We start from the raw sequence: 21,116 nt of genomic DNA, 5'->3' as shown, positions 1-21,116 counted from the left end.
CCCTATACCTGTTTCTGAAGTTTCTATGTCCTCCTGTAGAATTGAGTAGTCTTGCATTGTTTGTAATCCTTTTTTCCCTTGTTTTCTCATGTTGTCCACGTTACTTTCCAGCTCTTTTTGATTGTCGTGTTTCTGCTCTCCTCTATAGATTTGTTTTGTTTCTGTATTACTCTGATGTCTCTCCTTTGTGTTGTTGAAGTATGACTGCTAACGTGGATTCCGCTGGGAAGGAATTCCGACGTTCGAGCTCCAGTGACGACACTACTCTGCTATGACGGGCCCCAGTCTCCTTGCTGGGGTGCCCTAATGGGGGGGTGTGACTGGACTGTCTCTGTGTGGTTTCAGCTCCCGGTCGTGGCAGGCGGGTAGACTCCAGCCACCCAGTATCACAGGCCGCGGGCAGGTGATCCGTCACCAACGGGAGGGCGTTCTCCTACCGCCAAGTTACGCGGGCAGTGGGTGAACTGTCGCCGGTGGGCCTGCAGTTTACAGCTGCCCAGTCGCGAGGGCCTTGCCTCTAGGCTCCTGGTTTCTCCTGCTAGCCTTGGTTTCTCCTGCTAGACCAGATTTCCCCTCAGTGATGATTCTCGGCAGTTCAAACTGTACTCTGTGCCTGTTTTGTTGTTGCAATCTGTCGGACAGTGGCGGTGGATACTTCAGCTGTCCAAGATGGTGGCCGCTGGTTACCTTAGTGGAGTGTCCCTTGTGGGGGGTGGGGCTGTACCGCTTCCGTCCCCGCCAACAATCCCGAACTCAGCCCGGGGGTCAGTGCGGGCTTGGGCTTAGCTGGTGGGATACCACCGTGTCGCAGCCACTTAATTCCCTGCTGACTCGTTAACCTCTTCTCTGGGGCGCCACGCCTTCTGTAGCCTCGGGGCAGGCCGCGCGAATCAGACAGCCTGGATCTCCGGGGTCACACCGTTGGCTTTTGGGATCCCCAGCACTCTATGGTTTTGATTTTTTCTGCTTGCCCCTCCCCAGCGCTGGCTAGACAGGTTTTCTTTTGGCCGCTGATGGGAGGGGGGGGGGTTGAGGGTCAGGTGCCTCTAGCTCTCCTTTAGTCTTTATGCAGGCTCACTCTGATAGTCCCTCCCCCTGAAAGTCTAGGAGAGATTTTAAGCGAAATCCCCCTATGTATGGGGGCTGAGCTGGGTGACACACACCTGTTTGTTGTTGCAATCTGTCGGCGAGTGGCGGTGTTTACTTCCGCTGTCCAAGATGGTGGCCGCTGGTTACCTTAGTGGAGTGTCCCTTGTGGGGGGTGGGGCTGTACCGCTTCCGTCCCCGCCAACAATCCCGAACTCAGCCCGGGGGTCAGTGCGGGCTTGGGCTTGGCTGGTGGGATACCACCGTGTCGCAGTCACTTAATTCCCTGCTGACTATTTAACCCCTTCTCTGGGGCGCCACGCCTTCTGTAGCCTCGGGGCAGGCTGCGCGAATCAGACAGCCTGGATCTCCGGGGTCACACCGTTGGCTTTTGGGATCCCCAGCACTCTATGGTTTTGATTTTTTCTGCTTGCCCCTCCCCAGCGCTGGCTAGACAGGTTTTGTTTTGGCCGCTGATGGGAGGGGGGCGGGTTGAGGGTCAGGTGCCTCTAGCTCTCCTTTAGTCTTTATGCAGGCTCACTCTGATAGTCCCTCCCCCTGAAAGTCTAGGAGAGATTTTAAGCGAAATCCCCCTATGTATGGGGGCTGAGCTGGGTGACACACACCTGTTTGTTGTTGCAATCTGTCGGCGAGTGGCGGTGTTTACTTCCGCTGTCCAAGATGGTGGCCGCTGGTTACCTTAGTGGAGTGTCCCTTGTGGGGGGTGGGGCTGTACCGCTTCCGTCCCCGCCAACAATCCCGAACTCAGCCCGGGGGTCAGTGCGGGCTTGGGTTTAGCTGGTGGGATACCACCGTGTCGCAGCCACTTAATTCCCTGCTGACTATTTAACCCCTTCTCTGGGGCACCACGCCTTCTGTAGCCTCGGGGCAGGCCGCGCGAATCAGACAGCCTGGATCTCCGGGGTCACACCGTTGGCTTTTGGGATCCCCAGCACTCTATGGTTTTGATTTTTTCTGCTTGCCCCTCCCCAGCGCTGGCTAGACAGGTTTTGTTTTGGCCGCTGATGGGAGGGGGGGGGTTGAGGGTCAGGTGCCTCTAGCTCTCCTTTAGTCTTTATGCAGGCTCACTCTGATAGTCCCTCCCCCTGAAAGTCTAGGAGAGATTTTAAGCGAAATCCCCCTATGTATGGGGGCTGAGCTGGGTGACACACACCTGTTTGTTGTTGCAATCTGTCGGCGAGTGGCGGTGTTTACTTCCGCTGTCCAGGATGGTGGCCGCTGGTTACCTTAGTGGAGTGTCCCTTGTGGGGGGGTGGGGCTGTACCGCTTCCGTCCCCGCCAACAATCCCAAACTCAGCCCGGGGGTCAGTGCGGGCTTGGGTTTAGCTGGTGGGATACCACCGTGTCGCAGCCACTTAATTCCCTGCTGACTATTTAACCCCTTCTCTGGGGCACCACGCCTTCTGTAGCCTCGGGGCAGGCCGCGCGAATCAGACAGCCTGGATCTCCGGGGTCACACCATTGGCTTTTGGGATCCCCAGCACTCTATGGTTTTGATTTTTTCTGCTTGCCCCTCCCCAGCGCTGGCTACCCCTCTCCAAGTTTTAACAAATAAAGTTGTATATGTTAATTGTGTACATGTTATTTTGAAATATGTAAACACCGTGGAATGGCTCTACTGATCTAAGTAACATGCATTTCCTCACATACTTACCATTTTCTTTATGATTACACTTACAGCCTACTCTATTTCCTTTATAAAGAATATAATAAATTGTTATTAGTTATAGTCTCCATGTTGTAGAATAGATCTCTCGAACTTATTCTTTCTATCTAACTGAAACTAAGTAAACTTGGACAAGATATCTTTCCCACTCCCTCTACCCTAATTGTTTTGAGCAACCTCTACATTGTTCTCCATGAAGTTTGTAATTTACATTTCTACCAGAGTTCCCCTTTTTCCACAAGCTCACCAGCATTTGTTACTTTTCTGTCTTTTTAATGCTAGTTATTCTAGCAAAGGTGAGGTGATGTCTCACTGTGGTTTTGATTTGCATTTCCTTGATGGTAGTGATTACTGAACATTTTTTTTTCATATATCATTAGTCATTTGTATGTCTTGTTTCAAGAAATGCCTATTTAGGTCTTTAGTTCACTGAAAAATTGGGTTATTTGTGTTTTTTGCTATTGAGTTTTTTTTTTGAGTTTTATATAAATTCTGGTTAATAACTCCTAGACAGTGTATTGTTGGCAAATATTTTCTCTCATTCTGTATGTTGTCTCTTACTGTTATTTCCTTTCTTAACAGAAACCTTTTAGTGTGATATAATCCCATTTTGTCTATTTCTGCATTTGTTGCTGTGTATTTGGGGTCACATTTAAAAAACCATCGCCCATGTCAATGTTATAGAGCTTTTCCTGTACATTTTCTTATGGCATTTTACAGTTTTAGGTCTTAAATATTTAAGTCTTTAATCCATTTTGAATGGACTTTTTTATATGGTCAGAGATATGGGTTTAATTTCATCCTCTGCATAAGGATATCCAGTTGTCCTGGCACCCTTCATTGAAGAGAATGTTCTTTCCCTATTGTATATTCTTGGTCCCTCTGTCAAAAATCAGTTGAGCATAAATGTATACATTTATTTCTGAGCACCAATTCCATTAGTGTATATGTTTATTTTTATGCCGATGCCATGTTGCTTTATTTGCTAAAGCTATATAGCATATTTTGAATCTAGGTCATATAATGCCTCTAACTTTGTTGTTTTTGTTAAGGATTGCTTTGGCTATTTTGTGAATTTAATGTTCATTTTTTTCCTGCATTTCTGTTTTTCTTTTTTATTTATAAACTGGGAAGTTAGAAAGTATATATTTTAAAGTTATGCGACTGTAATTATTAACACAAATCTCTTTAAGAGTTATCTTCACCATCATTTCTATGATGTATAAGACCATGTAAGATGCTCTGATTAATTCTTCCAAAACATATGTACTTGTTTATACTATCTTAGCTATAATTTTCAAAGATTTAACCAATTAGCTAGTATCACTAGTTTTACTTATGTTCATAACTTAGTTTTACATATGCGTAATGTTTGCTTTGATGTTTGCCAGTTTCTGTGCCCAACAATTCTTTTCTGAACTAGTCCTTCCATCTAAGTCCTATTTCCTGTATCCTCAAATGTATTCATTTTGCAGGTCTGTTAAAGCTAACTCTCTCAAGCATTATTGGCATCTTAAAAATATACATTTATTGAGTATATAAATCTAAGATAAATTATCTCTAATCAGGATACTGATTACATCATTCTACCTCTTCTGGTTTCTACTGTCACTATTAGAAAGCCAATATAATACTTACACCTTTGATATAATCTGTTCCCCTGTTTTCCCTTCAGACTGCTTTTGTCTTCTTTCTGTCTCTGATGATCTGATTTTTAAGTCCAGGGAGTTTAAATGTGGGGTTCTTTCTCTTTAGTTTGTTTGGGATTGGTTGGAATTCTCTGGATGTCGAAATTGGTGTTTTCATCAAATTCTGAAAAATCTCTAGCTAGCTATTATCTTTTTAAATATTGTCTCTCAATTTTCTCTTCTTTTATATCTCTAGTGATGTTTATGTTGACCATTTTTACTATCTTATTTTCAATATTTCCACTTCATGATCTGTTTTATTGTGGATAACTTCTTTGTATGTATCTTACAACTCATTAATTCTCTCTTCAACATTGTATACTGAGTTTTGGCTTTGATTCATTCTGAAATATATTTGGTCACTATTTTATAGCCACATATTTTATTATATTTTCCCTTTATCTATCCATATGAACATATAAAATTACATTTTTTCTTACATATGCTAAAATATGATTTTTATATCATATATTAGTGGATATCTGAATCTGTTGTTGGTTGTTCTCCTGACTTATAGATTCTTTTTTCCAATAGTATTTTGAGGTCTGTCTTTTTAATATCATGTTGTTTGGAATTTTATCATGAGGTATACTTTGAAGGTATATTCCTCCATAGGTATTTGTGTCACTCTGTGCTACAGACTAAAGAGCACTATTACTCTGAACCTTCTTGAAATGAATTCTGCATGAATGTTATGATTTTGTTTTACAAAAATCCTCATAATAAAGGCTATGGTTATAAATTTTCAGGAAAGAGTTCTCCTCTACCCCCAAATCAGTATTAAGATAAGTTTATTACATTTTTTTTGTGTGTGTGTGTGTGTGTGTGTGCGCGAAAGCTTCCTTTTTAGTTTACCCTTAAGTAAAGTTATAGCCTTTTGTTATTATATCTTTGTAAGGGGATTTCTTGTTTAGAAAATTCATTTTGAGATAGCAGGATTTATGCCCTACCCCTATCTACCTTGGGCATCTGTGAAAATAAAAGTGAAATGCCATTAGGATTTAAGAGAGAATACTGCGGACATTACAGGTTTCAGAGCTATCTTTTTTCCTTCTTCCTACCTCTGAATTCACTTGATTTTGGGTTTGAAGAATTCTTTTTTTTTTTCTTTTCAGCTCAGTAAAGCATTAAAAATTTATTATTTTATTCAGTAGTTTATTTGTAAGCATTTAAACCCACAATATTGCTAGAAATAGAACTCTGGTTGATATTTTATTTTATTTTATTTATTTATTTTTTTACAGTTGGTTTTATTAGTCTATACCTTCCTATTGGAGCTGACTGCATCTAGGTTACCTGAACGGTTCTTCCTTTATTTTTTTTTAAGTAAATGACATTTTTTATTAGATAACTTATTAAAAGGGGATATGTTGATAACTTATAACTAAGTACATGTATGAAGATACAAATGGTGTGAATATACTTTGTATACAACCAGAACTGGTTGATATTTTAGTTCAGAACTTTCCTTTTTAGCTAATCCTCAAGCCACAGTAGGATAGTAGGTCCAAAATAACTACTATTATAGTTGATGCTGTGTAACTGCCTGATGATAATTATATAATTTGCAGTTACTTGATTTAATCCCCCTACAATTATGTCATAAACCTGTAGCATTTTCAGAGCATAAGGATAAAGGCAACAGGAACAAAACTTCCATATAAAATAAAAATTGAATCATGCTGAATATTATTTAGTGAACTAGAGAGCTCATTTTTAACAATCTGAACCCCCTCCTGCCCCTGCCCTGCCAAGGCTCTGGTTTTCTTTGCATACACCTTCTTAAGGATAGGCTCACTGCTGAAGTAAATCAGATGCCTAAGCCTGAGTACTAAATGATAATGTTGGTTAAATCATTAACTCTTGCACTGGGTTGGGTATCCCCTACATCTCTCTTTCTAGGTGCTCTATTAGGTTTCTTTTTCTGAGTACTTACTATCTACATTAACTACATTAAATCTCTTAACTTCTCTTATAGTTTTTGTAACTTTCATTTGACAACATTATTTTCTGTTCAGAATATTCATCAATATATCCATCCAGTCAACTGGCATTAAAAAAGTGGACTTGACTATTGCAACTTAAAACAGTATAATACTATCTTTTAGAAATATACCAAATAACCAAAATAGGAAATCTAGAAGGTTCCAAATTAAAGTTATCATAGTCCTCCTTCCTAGCATATAGCCCTCTACTCCATTTTTAAACAGATTTCAAACATTTTAGGATTGTGCTAGATGCTTTTTTTGTGACTATTTGATGAAACAGCTCCTTTGAGTCTACCGTGGTATGGAGCTATTTACACTTGAGCTCTGGGAATATTCTGACCAACATCACTTCTGTTTGTACTGTGGTAATATGTGTCTCTTTGTAAGGCTTCTTGAGTTGAAAAATCATCCTCAACTTAATACTTTAAAAGAATGAAAATAATCCAACTATGGTATTTTGAGATAGGATATTTGGGAAGTTATTAGGATAAGTTAAGGTCATTAGGGTGGAATCTCTTGCCTTGTGATATCCTGTACCACCTTAAAACACCACGGCGAAAAAGCCATCTCTAGATATGGCCCTTCAATCTTGGACCTCAATTAGCCAACAAAACAAAAAGAAACAAACAAAAAACTTTGTTATAAATCACCCAACCTGTGGTATTGTTAGGGCCACAAAGAATGGACTAATATAGTTGACAACAGTAACTATTTTAAATCAAAATATGTTTTACTTTGTTCAAGAAAAAGTACTTAATCCCTTTAAATTTCCCAGTTATAATACTTATCCATCAATGATGAAGACCTGTATCTATCTGTATCCTGTTTATTCTTCTTTTGGATTAAGTAAATCATTTCATTATATTTTACCTACTCAATTAGCTTGTTAGTTATATACTCTCTTACCACTTATTGATATCAAATATTTTAATATACATCCTCAACTTATATAAAGTGACTATTTTTATATTGCCAAGAACAACTCAAGGCAATCAGAACATTTTAACTTTATTTACTTACCTCTGACTGATATGCTATTTTTATATATGATTTTGCTTTTATAGTTTTATATAGTCAATTTTCATTTCGATTTAACCCCACTTATTTTTCCTATTATTTTATATATTTTTTCCTGTATCTTCAAACTCAATCTGGGGTAATTTTCTTTGTGCCTTAATCCTTTAGTATTTCTTTTAGGTCTGCATGCTAGTTTGCATATTTGCTGTTTTTGTGTGTCTCAAAATGTCTTTACATCACCTACATTGTAGCTGACTTTCGTCTTGCATCTCGAAGATATCCTAACTCTGGTTCCACTGTTCAACCTAAGAATTTAGTGGTCATTTTAACTGTATTCCTTTGAAGATATCTTGTCTTCCCCCTTTCCCTTTCTACCATCTCTGACTGCTTTAAGAATTTTCTCTTTGGTTTCATTTTTGGCAATCCTTTTTTTCTTTCATTTTATTTATTTTTGGTACTAGGGATTGAACTGAGGCTTAGCACCACTAAACTATATCCCTAGCCCTTTATATTTTTTAATTTTGAGACAGGATCTTGGCTAAATTGCTGGGGATGGCCTTGGACTTGCCATTCTTCTGCCTCAGCCTCCCAAATTGCTGGGATTACAGGTATGCATCACTGTGCCTGACCTGTTTTCAGCAATCTTACTATTATATGTCTAGAAGTTGGTGGTTCTTGTATTTCTTCTTCTTTGTCGTTGTCGTCTTCTATTTTTTTCTTTTTTTTTGCCTTTGCCAAAGGGTTTACGTTCTTGTTAAATCTGGGGATCGACATATTTTATTTCTTAATATTGGAAAATTCCAAACATTTCTATTGCCCCATTTAATCTTCCTTCAGGATGTTTTGTTAGTGCCCACTTGTGTTTCTGGATTGCTAGCTTTTCCAGTTCCAATTCTGAACTATATAATCAAAAAGAAAACCCAAGAAATTTATCATGTTCTGAAATCCAGAGCCAGTCTTCCTTACTCTCTCCATCTTTCAGAGTCTTCTACTGTTTGTAGCATATAATGTGCAGGGTTTTAATTATACTTAGCAAGAAAACCGACAAGAAGTATATCCCTTTCATTTTCTCTCCATTATAGTTATTTTTCTTTGGATCTACTAGAGGCCTATTTCTATTAACTATATGGTTTACTTTAGATTCTGGCCATGTTGTCTTGTTTCATACCATGAATGGTTTAGATTAACTGCCAGATGCTGTAGGTAATAAACTGTTGTGATAATTTGATGTCCAGATTTATATTATTTTTGTCCACAGAGAATATGCTTTTTGCAGAGAGCTAATGGAAGCAATAATCAGAAACACCATAATGGAAGCTTGAGATGATTTGAAGTGGGGCTTTAGTCCATCTTGGAAATGTTGTATATCTAATTCTTATGGTGTGACCCTTTAGAGACCTAACTCAATGTATGAGTGGTTTACTTGGCTTACTCTTGAGTCTTCATCTAGGTAGAACATGAACTTTAACTTCTGCCTCACTAGAACTGTTATTCTTTTGAAAGCTGGGCTCAGTCTGTCTTGTCTGTTGACTGGCAGACAGCTGACTACTAATAAATTGGCAGATGCCTCCAGACATTTAAGATGAATGTTTAGGGTAGGAAAAAGAAACTTAATAGGATGCAATGTTACAGAAGATAGTGAGCAAGAAAGTTTAGAGAATAAACAATTATCAACATGGTCAAATGAGGCTTAAAGACAAATCAGGCTTTGGAATAAAATAAATCTTAAATACATACCATTTACTTTCTGTATAGAAAAGGAAGGCAGGACTATGGAATGTTAGAAAGTCAGATTTTTAATTAAGAGAATGACTGAGAAAAGAATGGAGACAAATTTAAGAGATCAACAAGAGATCATTAAACAAATCAATGAATACATCTGAAGTTGTAAAAGAAGGCAGGGAATCAATATTTGTGTGGACACAAGTTTGCACACTTTTAGGAATACTTTTTCAACAAGGATGGCATCTTTAGGTGGGCTCAAGAAAGAAAACTGGTTTTCAGGAGAACATGAAGAATTCACTTTTTTAGATACATGAAAGATTGGTAAATTTATAGAAAAGGGAATAGAGATTACGATGATGATTTGGGCCAGGAACAGTGAGTGGCACATAACTATAATCCCAGTGGCTCCAGAGGTTGAGACAAGAGGATTTTAAGCTCAAGGCCAGCCTCACCAATTTAGCAAGGCCCTAAGCAATTTAGTGAGATCCTGCCTCAAAAAAGTTGGAGATGTAGCTCAATGGTAAACTGCCCCGGGGTTAAATTCCCAGTACCAATCCCCAACCCCTACCCCAAATATAAAGATTTGGAAGTTATTTGCATAGAAATTATAGTTGAAACCAATAGTTTATGTAGATATATGCACATACAAATTTCTATTAAGAGTTTTTTTCTTGCCAAAAGATAGCTAATTTAAACCCTTCAATATCTGCCAAATAGTTTTTTGAGTACCTAAAAATCACCCTACTTGAATTTAAAGAAGAATTCTACTTTGCACCAAGTGACTACCACAATCCTAAAATTATAATTAGCAAAACAACATTCATGCAATTTGCCAAGATTACAAATATATGCTTGAATAAAGAAAATTTTAAACCAATATTATGAAAAAATTCAACTACTTGCCTTTCTATATATCCAGTAAATTATTTGAAAACAGACACACATACACACACCAAAAATATAACACTGGGCTACTAGTGTATCAATAGAGATGAGAATGGCTATAATGGTTGCCTATAATTGAAATTTGTTCAAGTGAGTTAAGTGTTATACTGCGCTGGTTGTGAAACATCTAAAAATAACTCCTACTCAAATATTCAATTAATTATTTACACATAATATTTTAATACTTCAAAAGTTCTAAAGTACACTTTAAATATATAATTTTAGCATTACAAAAACCTTTCAGGAAAAGAAAGAATTATTAGAATTCACACATTAAAAATGAGTTAACTAAGATAATGTGACTACATCTTCTTTACTTACATTAGCTCAAATTCATAGCTTTTATTTTTTACTAATAATTGATCCTTAAAAAATTCACTTGAAGACTAAAAATAATTTCACTTATGAGTTATTCTTATTAAAATAAAATCCTCATACCATTTTGTGATGCCATAACAATCTTTAATAATATCCTGAAGAACAGCACGATAGAAGAGTGATTCAGTAGGCAGCTGAAAAAAAGGCAGACAAAAACCAGAAATCAAATTAATATTAGAGAGCTGGGACCATAGTGAATGTGAGAAACTTGACTTTGCTGTAAAACATAGAGGGAGACATTGTAATGTCTCCATTCTAACTCACAGTACTATCCTAAGATTATTTCTCACTATGAAACGAATTCTGCAAGAAAACAGAAGAAACCATAAGAGAAATAGTAGTAAATGACGAAGATAAGTCTTAATCAATGAAAAATAAGCTAGTAACCCAAATGGAGTTCTTATCACATACAAATGTACAAATACACTTTTAACACAAGCCAATCAATTCTGAAGCCTATAGGAGTCAGAAAGGATATGTGTAAAAGAGAAAAGAATGGCTTTGACCTAAGATATTATGGACTAGGATTCACATACTGAGTAGATACTACTTATGTTAGGAAAAATTAAAAATATGTCTGAAGACTGTAAGATCATAACTTCGGCTACTGCAGAGTCTTGGAAAGGTCAAAAGAAACTGAGTTCTTGGCAAGACAGCTCTTCTGGGGTAATGAGAGATAGGTGCTCTCTCACCAGGATTCAGAGGATTTTGAAAAGAAAGAAGGAGAAGCTGAAGAAGTCCTCAATAAAACCTAATAGCTTCAAAGACAGAGAAAGTAAAAAAAGTACTGTAGTATTTCTTAGAAAAATAATACTTCGGTGCAAAACAGAGATGGTACTCATGAATTAAGAAATTACAAAGGACACCAAAATCCCATCCATATCCCTACAGATCTCTTGATACTGATAGTACAGAAATATCTAACACAAAACAATGTCAACAATAATAATCTAGATTTCCTGAAAAGTTACTATTGAAAAAAGAAAAGAAAGAGAAAATGAACTAAAGAGGTCAACAATAATGAATGCTTTTGTGAAGTCAAATAAGGTCCAACTAAGTCAGATTATGTCCTAACTGTCCAACAACTGGCAAAGTTTCAGACTTCACTAATTTAAAAACTTTTCTTCCCTTGAAGTTTCTGACATATATTTCATTTTGATTTCTTAAGTCCAGACATATTTTCCATTTGACATTTTCTCATCTTGAGAAATATATTGTTACAGTTCCAAAGTCTTACTTTATGATCTATCCCTTATTTCTTTGAACATCACTTTTCTCACAAAAATGCTGAAATCCCTTTTCATACATCAACACTTAATCTGGAAATATTCAATTGAAATTCAAGGCATTTTGCTAAAAAAACTATTGCATGAACTAAAATATTCTTTGTATATAAACTGCTTAAAAATTCTTAACTTTATGTTTGATTATCTATAATATACGAGAACTTCAATTTTATATGAAATGCCTAAAAATGATTAAAATGTTTTTATCATGCCTTTGAGAAAAATCATATAAATGATATCAACATAATTTATAAAAAATGTACACATTTTATGAGAAACAAAGTGTAGAATGACAGCAATAAAAGATTAAGAAACGTATTTTAAGCAAAAGAACAGACATAAATGGAATGCACAGAGAAATGCAAACAGGATAGGAAAAATCATCATTCCCAAGTTACCCTGAGTATATAAAGGGCTTTACAGCTGTTTCCTAAGAGAAAAAGAAGAGAGTTGTGTAGTGCCTTCAAATGAACATTCCTAGAATAACTAGGACTGTCCATCCTGGTAAATACAGAGTGGGGTAAGTGGGAAAGGAGTCAACATCTCCTAAACAGTCTGACTATTCCAGAAAAAAGTTGCATGTAGTTCAGAGTTTATGTTCTTTCCCTCATAAGTGATAAATGTACTTAACATTTTTAATGCATTTTAAATATGGGAGGAAACAAAAAGTGTACACCCTTAAAGCATATGTATCAGACATGCATTTTACAGACCTAGTGGAAAAGGCACTAAGCTAGAAATTAGGGCTCTGTAATTAATTAAGGATGCTAGAACACAATTAAAATGCTGCTGTATAGCAAGTCTGCATATAAGTTTGGCGCAATAACCAACTCATACGATTGACTGGAAGCATGAGCAAACACTTGGAAAATTAAAAACACTACACCATTGGAGCATTATGATGATAATCCCTAGGGAACCACTAAGGTGATATGTAGTACAGTAGTTAAGAGCATGAAATCCAGAGAGAGAGAGATTGATTCAAATCTCAACATTAACTACTTTACGATTTCTTCATGTGTATTCTGGGATAATAATAGTATGTATTCATAGTTTTATGTATTTATTACCTATAGATGAGAAGAACTTTGAGCAGTACTTTGGTAAGCTCTATGTTAGATTTAACTGTTATTTTCATGATTAAAATGATTACTGATCACAACAAGTATAGACATTTACTTTGCACTTACTATGTACTAGCCATTGTTTTACACATTTTGCATGCTTCATTATTTACTTGAAATGACAATATTATGAGCAAACTATTACTGGTATTAGTGTCACTTTTCCTATTTTACAGATAAAGAAATTATGATGTGTCGAAGGTCATTAAACCAGTTAGTGATGATGATTGGATGCAAAACAGCAGTCTAAGACTAAAACCCACACACTTAATAAATTCTAAAACTTGATAAAAAATGATGACTTCACAAAGACTAGTTTTTTATCACTTTTTAGATAGGCACATTAATATATTAAAAAACAACAATTGCAACAACATACACAATACTTGTCAATGTTCTTTGCCTAGGGTGAGCATATAATAAATGACACTTGTTATTGCTATTATTGTTTTAAAACTATTATTAATTTAAAAAGTATAAATTGACATTATTAATGTTTATTGAAAACAAGCAAAGAAGAGATTTGTAAAATTAGGTTCAATAAAAATAATTTTGTGATAAGCTTAAAAGAAACTCTTAACATAGTCCTAATATGTTTCATGAATACAAGGTAGAACAATGCAATCATGTGAATATTTGAGTGAGAGAGTAAACTTTTGTTTATACCTGCAAAACCATTTGGCTGTTGCAACTAATGACTGAGTGAATGAAAAAACAGTTATCAACCAAATGATATCTGTTTTGGATTACAGATAAAGAATACACTGAATGTTATACCTTGTTTATCTTTGCTTGAACTAAGGCTATGAATACCTGGTCAGTTGGCAACATTATGTCTCCAGAAATATTTATAGGCCATATAATTTAATATGAAGAAATCAGAGGTTAGTATAGAGAACAATGGGGCAATTTTCCTAAGAGTTCAATTTAGTTTTTGAAAGTTCACATGTAAAGCAAATGTATAGAAATGTATAGATTTGAACACCTTGTAGTAATACCAGGAGATGATATTTATGAAAATCCATCCAGTTTTAAGTTCATCAGCAGGTCAAGTATGAAGAGAGCTCAAGAGAAAAACTACAGTGTTCATAAGTTGAATTTAAGTAAATATTCTCACTTACTCCTTGGCCAAGTGCAACCCGCTCCAATGCCTTTAAGGAGAAAAAACAAGACAAAGACTTTTGATATATTTAGTCTTACTTTATAAGATTTATAAAAGCATAAGATTTATAAAGTTATAAACACACTGTATAAGGTTTTGTAAAAGTGATATTTGGAAAGATGAATTCATCGATAAAAATGTAAGTCAACACATTAAAATCGTTAATATTAAAAATGTTAACTAGTATACTTATATAATTTAATACTAATTTATAATGGGTATGTGTCATATACATAAATACATATATGTTCCAATTATACATCTTGAATTTCAGAAGGAACTAGAACATAGAAAAGTTATGAAACAAAGTGGTCTTGACTCATGTTTAGTGTAATTAACAATCAACTAAATTCAAAGCTGGATAGGAAAGGTAGCAGAATACAACAATTACTAATAGGGCATTATGTAAAATTGTGGATGTGTAACCGACGTGATTCTGCAATCTGCATTTGGGGTAAAATTGGGAGTTCATAACCCACTTCAATCTAATGTATGAAATATGATATGTCAAGAGCTTTGTAATGTTGTGAACAACCAATAAAAAAATGTAAAGAAAACAAAATAAATTCAAAGCTGGTAGTATGTATATAGAGAGAAAGACAGATATATTTACATATTTTAACATATTTCTTATAATTTAAAAAAAATATTTTCTTATTTGTCAATGGACTTTATTCATTTATATGTGGTACTGAGAATTGAGCCCAGTGCCTCACACATGCTAAGCAAGTGCTCTACCATTGAGCCACAACCCCAGCCCTCTTATAATTTTTAATGATTGTATAATTTTATCTGTTGGAAAACAAAAATGAACACATTATAGTGGATAGCTTATTTTAGAAAAGCATTTTTATTTTTAGTCTGCATATATACATATAATCAAGAGTCAGAATAGAAAGTACTGAAACATATATTTTTACAATTTTATACATATTGGATTATATTTATAGTTGATCTAAAGCAATTTTACAAAATGTTCCTCACATTTCTAATAAATACTCATAATCCAATACTTGAAACTTACATGAAGGACACCCTCATTGAATATTTAGAGCCAAACAGAAAGTTATGAAGACAGCAGATTTTTATTAGATAATTTTCCCAAGAAGTTAAACAGCAACTGGCTCAGAATAGATTTACTACTGAAGATACAATGAGTTTTCATTTATGGCACTAGTTGTGGTAATTTTAAGATTAAATCTTTGTTATGGAATTTTCTAAAGGCCAAAGAAACAGAAGAATTTTCAAAAAGAAATTATTTGGTGTCAATAAAATTAAAATACAATGGAGAAGGCTGGGGATGTGGTTTAAGTGGTAGCGCACTCGCCTGGCGTGCGTGCGGCCCAAGTTCTATCCTCAGCACCACCTACAAACAAAGATGTTGTGTCTTCCAAGAACTGAAAAATAAATATTAAAAAATTCTCTCTCTCTCTCTCTCTCTCTTAAAAAAAAATACAATGGAGAACAACTTGATACTGATGAGCTTATTTTATAAATACAAATGATAAGTTTTGACTACATAATTAGAAGATAATCAGATAGGTAATAAGAAGTTTCTAGTAAACATTAATATTGTTTTTGGGCAGTCAGCAGAAGTAATAAAGAAAATATACAAAGTGTTCCTTTCATACAAATCTAAAATATTTTTTGCAGTTATACTAGGCGTAATAAATGCTGACGAGGTTGTTCTAATTGAATTAAAATTTTATTTCTGGCTAGGAACTTTATTTATAAGTGTCCCTACAAAGGCACCTTTTTAATAACCCTTAAATATTTGAATATTTTTTGAAAAGGTCATTTATATAGGAAACATGTACCCAAAGAAATATTCCTTAAACTTTCCCAAGTTACTATGGAATAAAAAAAAAAAAAGTAGTAGTCAAGGTGAGCAAGGGTTGTAATGGAGTTGAATTCTGTCAGAAAGTGACAGTGGTCAGGAGAACTTAAGAGCATCATGGTCTGCAAATTCTATATGTATGGGATTTATTCTTTAAAATTTCTTTCTTTAGTTCTTTGAATGTTTATTTCTATAAAATTATTCCTGTTCTTTGTAGTTGTAGATGGACAGCATGCCTTTATTTGATTTGATTATTTTTTATGTGGTGCTGAGGATTGAATGCAGTACTTTACACATGCTAGGCAACAGCTCTGCACTGAGCTACAGCTACAGCCCTTGATGTCTGTTTTTCAATGTGGGACTTTCCTTAAGACATCTAGTGATTTTTGATGGTTTATTTTGTTCATTATAATGGGGATACCATAAACCTGATTAATACATTGTGCTTACATGTGAGGACTAGATTGTGGGCCTCTCCATAAAGGACTAGATTTATACTGTTTCATTGTAAAACACCTGATGCCAGTATCTTCAAGTATTTGGTCTTAAGATAGTCATACTTCCTAAAAAAGCCTATTTCAGTATTTTCCTGTAGAGTATAAATAAGCCTGGCTGTCAGCATCCCAGGAACTATATCATTCCAAGATGACCTGTTATCTAATATCTAAGATTCTGAACAAGTATCATTTAAACCTAAAATAAAGAAATAAGATGATTTTCCAGAAAAGTATTTCTGGTAGGGTTACATAGGAAAATAATTATTAGAATGTAAATAGAATTCTAAGATAATTCTAGGATATACAACCTAGAAGATTGGTATATTACTTCTTATGTTGCTAAGTAACCATCATAGAGACAATGGGCATTAAAAGAATTATCCTATGGCTAGTCACTAAAACAGATTATCTAATCAACTATACTTAATGTAAAAATTTATTGTGTAAATTTAAGGTATGCAATATAATGTTCTGATAAACACACATATATATTGAAATGATTATTGCAGAAAAGTAATATAACATACCCAACTCAGTTACAATTGAAACCCTACTCTTAGAAAAACCTTACTTAAGAAATGTTCTGTATATAATACAATAGTATTAATATTATAGTCCTCATGTTATTTAGGTCTCTAGATTTAGTCATCCCATATAACTGTGATATTTTAAATTTCTGATGACAAAAAATATCCACTTATACCATTTAAATGGTTCCTGTATAAAACAACATTACATCCTGAAGAAAGACCACATGTGTTATAGTGTTCTATATCTAAGTATGCTAGTCTAGTTAAGCAAAATAGTTTTTATTTAACTACATAGTTATTTCATGTCCCAGGTACAGTAATATTTTTCCCATTCCATAAAAATTTAGAAGACCAAAAGACTTTTGTAAACAAACATGAAGACACTAAATGGCTAAATATAAAGTACTGAATTGATTCTGTGTTTAAGACTTGGTATTTGGTACATTTCACATAATAATTATATGTAAACATGTTAGGACAATGCATGAAGAACAAACAATTTTCTCATAATTTATAATATATAAAAGCATTAATGTTGATGCTCTAGAAAATTCAGAATTTAATTCATGATATTAGCTAAAAATAATAAATTTGACAGCATATGGGTAAGCTTCTTATTCTAGGAAAAAAATACAAACATACCAAACAGGCTGACATTCTGGCATTACGACCACAGCACCACCTCTCTTCCTTTAAATAATGGCACATTGGAAATCCCCACTTTTCTTGCATACATTCTGCAGATGGGGGAAAAATATGGATACTTACATAAAATTCTTCTTCTTTTAGTTAAAGTAAATAATCTATTAAGAAAGCAAATCATTCACTGAGAAAGTCAAATAGCAGTTAAACATGGAAGTGGTGATGTTTAACAGTTCATTCCAGTTTGTTAACTGGAAGCACATTAATGTTATGAAAATGGTATTTGCTCAAAAACAGCTGCTTTGTGTTTAAGCTCCAGGTCCAATACCAACCAATTTGACAAAAATATTTCTGTAAGATTTAGTGCAAGAATTTAAAATGCAAATTTGGTGAATTCATTTATTAACTCTAGCAGCTTCTTTGTAGACTCTTTTGGGTCTGTTAAGTATATTATCATGTCATCCGCAAATAGCGATAGTTTAATTTCTTCTTTTCCTATTTTTATGCCTTTAATTTCTTTTGTCTGTCTAATTGCTCTGGCTAGTACTTCGAGAACTAAATTGAATAGAAGTGGTGATAGAGGGCATCCCTGTCTTGTTCCAGATTTTAGAGGGAATGCCTTCAATTTTTCTCCATTCAGAATGATGCTAGCCTGAGGCTTAGCATAGATAGCTTTTACAATGTTGAGGTAAGTTCCTGTTATCCCTAGTTTTTCTAGTGTTTTGAACATAAAGGGATGCTGTACTTTGTCAAATGCTTTTTCTGCATCCATCGAGATGATCATGTGGTTCTTGTCTTTAAGTCTATTGATGTGGTGGATAGCATTTATTGATTTCCGTATATTGAACCATCCTTGCATCCCAGGAATGAATCCTACTTGATCATGGTGCACAAGTTTTCTGATATGTTTTTGTATTCGATTCGCCAGAATTTTATTGAGAATTTTCGCATCCAAGTTCATTAGAGATATTGGTCTGTAGTTTTCTTTCTTTGAAGTATCTTTGTCTGGTTTTGGGATCAAAGTGATGTTGGCCTCATAGAATGAATTTGGAAGAGCTCCTTCCAAATTGAATTGCCCAGATTGAGACAGGAATGCCTTTGCATAAATCAAAGGCATTCCTATATATCAGCAACAAAACTTCTGAAATGGAAATAAGGAAAACCACTCCATTCACAATATCCTCAAAGAAAATAAGATACTTGGGTATCAACCTAACAAAAGAGGTGAAAGATTTATACAATGAAAACTACAGAACCCTAAAGAGAGAGATAGAAGAAGATCTCAGAAGATGGAAAAATGTACCCTGTTCATGGATAGGCAGAACTAACATCATCAAAATGGCGATATTACCCAAAGTTCTCTATAGGTTTAATGCGATGCCAATCAAAATACCAACGGCATTTCTTGTAGAAATAGACAAAGCAATCATGAAATTCATATGGAAAAACAAAAGACCCAGAATAGCAAAAGCAATTCTAAGCAGGAAGTGTGAATCTGGAGGTATAGCGATACCAGAGGTCAAACTGTACTACAAAGCAATAGTAACAAAAACAGCATGGTACTGGTACCAAAACAGGCGGGTGGACCAATGGTACAGAATAGAAGACACAGAGACTAATCCACAAAGTTACAACTATCTTATATTTGATAAAGGGGCTAAAAGCATGCAATGGAGGAAGGATAGCATCTTCAACAAATGGTGCTGGGAAAATTGGAAATCCATATGCAACAAAATGAAATTGAATCCCTTTCTCTCGCCATCCACAAAAATTAACTCAAAATGGATCAGGGAGCTAGATATCAAATCAGAGACACTGCGTCTGATAGAAGAAAAAGTTGGCTACGATCTACAAATTGTGGGGTCGGGCTCCAAATTCCTTAATAGGACACCCATAGCCCAAGAGTTAACAACCAGAATAAACAAATGGGACTTACTTAAACTAAAAAGTTTTTTCTCAGCAAGAGAAACAATAAAAGAGGTAAATAGAGAGCCTACATCCTGGGAACAAATCTTTACCCCCCACACCTCTGATAGAGCCCTAATATCCAGAATGTACAAAGAACTCAAAAAATTAAAGAATAAGATAACAAATAACCCAATTAACAAATGGGCCAAGGACCTCAACAGACACTTCTCAGAGGAGGACATAAAATCAATCAACAAGTTCATGAAAAAATGCTCACCATCTCTAGCAATCAGAGAAATGCAAATCAAAACCACCCTAAGATACCATCTCACTCCAGTAAGATTGGCAGCCATTATGAAGTCAAACAACAACAAGTGTTGGCGGGGATGTGGGGAAAAAGGTACACTTGTACACTGCTGGTGGGGCTGCAAAATGGTGAGGCCAATTTGGAAAGCAGTATGGAGATTCCTGGGAAAGCTGGGAATGGAACCACCATTTGACCCAGCTATTGCACTTCTCGGACTATTCCCTGAGGACCTTAAAAGAGCGCACTATAGGGATACGGCTGCATCAATGATTATAGCGGCACAATTCACAATAGCTAGACTGTGGAACCAACCTAGATGCCCTTCAATAGATGAATGGATAAAGAAAATGTGGCATCTATACACAATGGAATATTATGCAGCACTAAGAAATGACAAAATCATAGAATTTGCAGGGAAATGGATGGCATTAGAGCAGATTATGCTAAGTGAAGCTAGCCAAGCCCTAAAAAACAAATGCCAAATGTCTGCTTTGATATAAAGAGAACAACTAAGAACAGAACAGGAAGGAAGAGCATGTGGAAAAGACTACAGATAACAAAGACGAATGGGGGGAGAGAAACGGAGAGAGAAGGGAAAGCATATGGAAATGGTAGGAGACCTTCAAGGATACATAAAATTACAAGAGGCTATGAGGGGCAAGGGGGAGGGAAAAAAAAGGGAGAGAATTGAACAACAGCAGGGGAGATAGAGAGGGAAGATGGGAGGGGAGGGGAGGGGAGGGGTGATAGTAGGGGTTAGGAAAGGTAGCAGAATACAACAGACACTAATATGGCATTATGTAAAAATGTGAATATGTAACAGATGTGATTCTGCAATCTATATTTGGGGTGAAAATGGGAGTTCAAAACACAATTTGAGTCTAATGTATGAAAGATGATATATCATGAGCTATGTAATGCTTTAAATAATCAATAAAAAATTAAAAAAAAAAATCAAAACTACTAAATAATTTAGAGGTAAATTAGCAATTAACTGAAAATGACTTATTATGAACAGTGTTTCATATGTGACAAGAAGGCAGACAAAATTGTTAAAATCTGCAAGATCCATGGTGTGTTTTTCTCAAAGAGAGACAAAAAACTACACAAATCATCAAAGTGTATTTATATAATAAAAAAATCAATAGAACTTTAAAAAAAATAAAAAAATAAAAAAATAAAATGCAAATTTGGTGTAACTGTTGGAGATTACTCATGAAATTACTCATTTATTGTAAATTACTCATTTATTGTAATCTGATTTTGACATTTGTCAATTTATTGAGGATAATATGAATTCATTCCTAAA

General features: G+C 35.3%; 1 protein-coding gene across 6 annotated transcripts in view; it reads right to left on the bottom strand.

Moving 5' to 3' along the window:
* Positions 1-21,116, bottom strand: part of METTL25 (methyltransferase like 25) — a 113,654-nt gene that overhangs the window by 40,785 nt on the left and 51,753 nt on the right. For all 6 annotated transcript variants that reach the window (XR_014024093.1, XM_081310138.1, XM_081310137.1 and 3 more), the window contains 3 exons: positions 17,593-17,687; positions 14,046-14,075; positions 10,575-10,648 (listed from right to left, as the gene is read on the bottom strand). Coding sequence is in view for 5 of the 6 variants with exons in the window: in XM_081310138.1 (XP_081166264.1) it covers positions 10,575-10,648; positions 14,046-14,075; positions 17,593-17,687 (199 nt within the window). In the remaining variant the exon portion in view is untranslated. The remainder of the gene's footprint in view (positions 1-10,574; positions 10,649-14,045; positions 14,076-17,592; positions 17,688-21,116) is intronic.

This window comes from Spermophilus citellus (genome assembly GCF_964194105.1).
Source record: "Spermophilus citellus genome assembly, chromosome: 10".
Lineage (NCBI taxonomy): Eukaryota > Metazoa > Chordata > Mammalia > Rodentia > Sciuridae > Spermophilus > Spermophilus citellus.
Note: the sequence above shows the minus strand (reverse complement) of the source record. Positions and strands in the feature narration are given on the sequence as shown.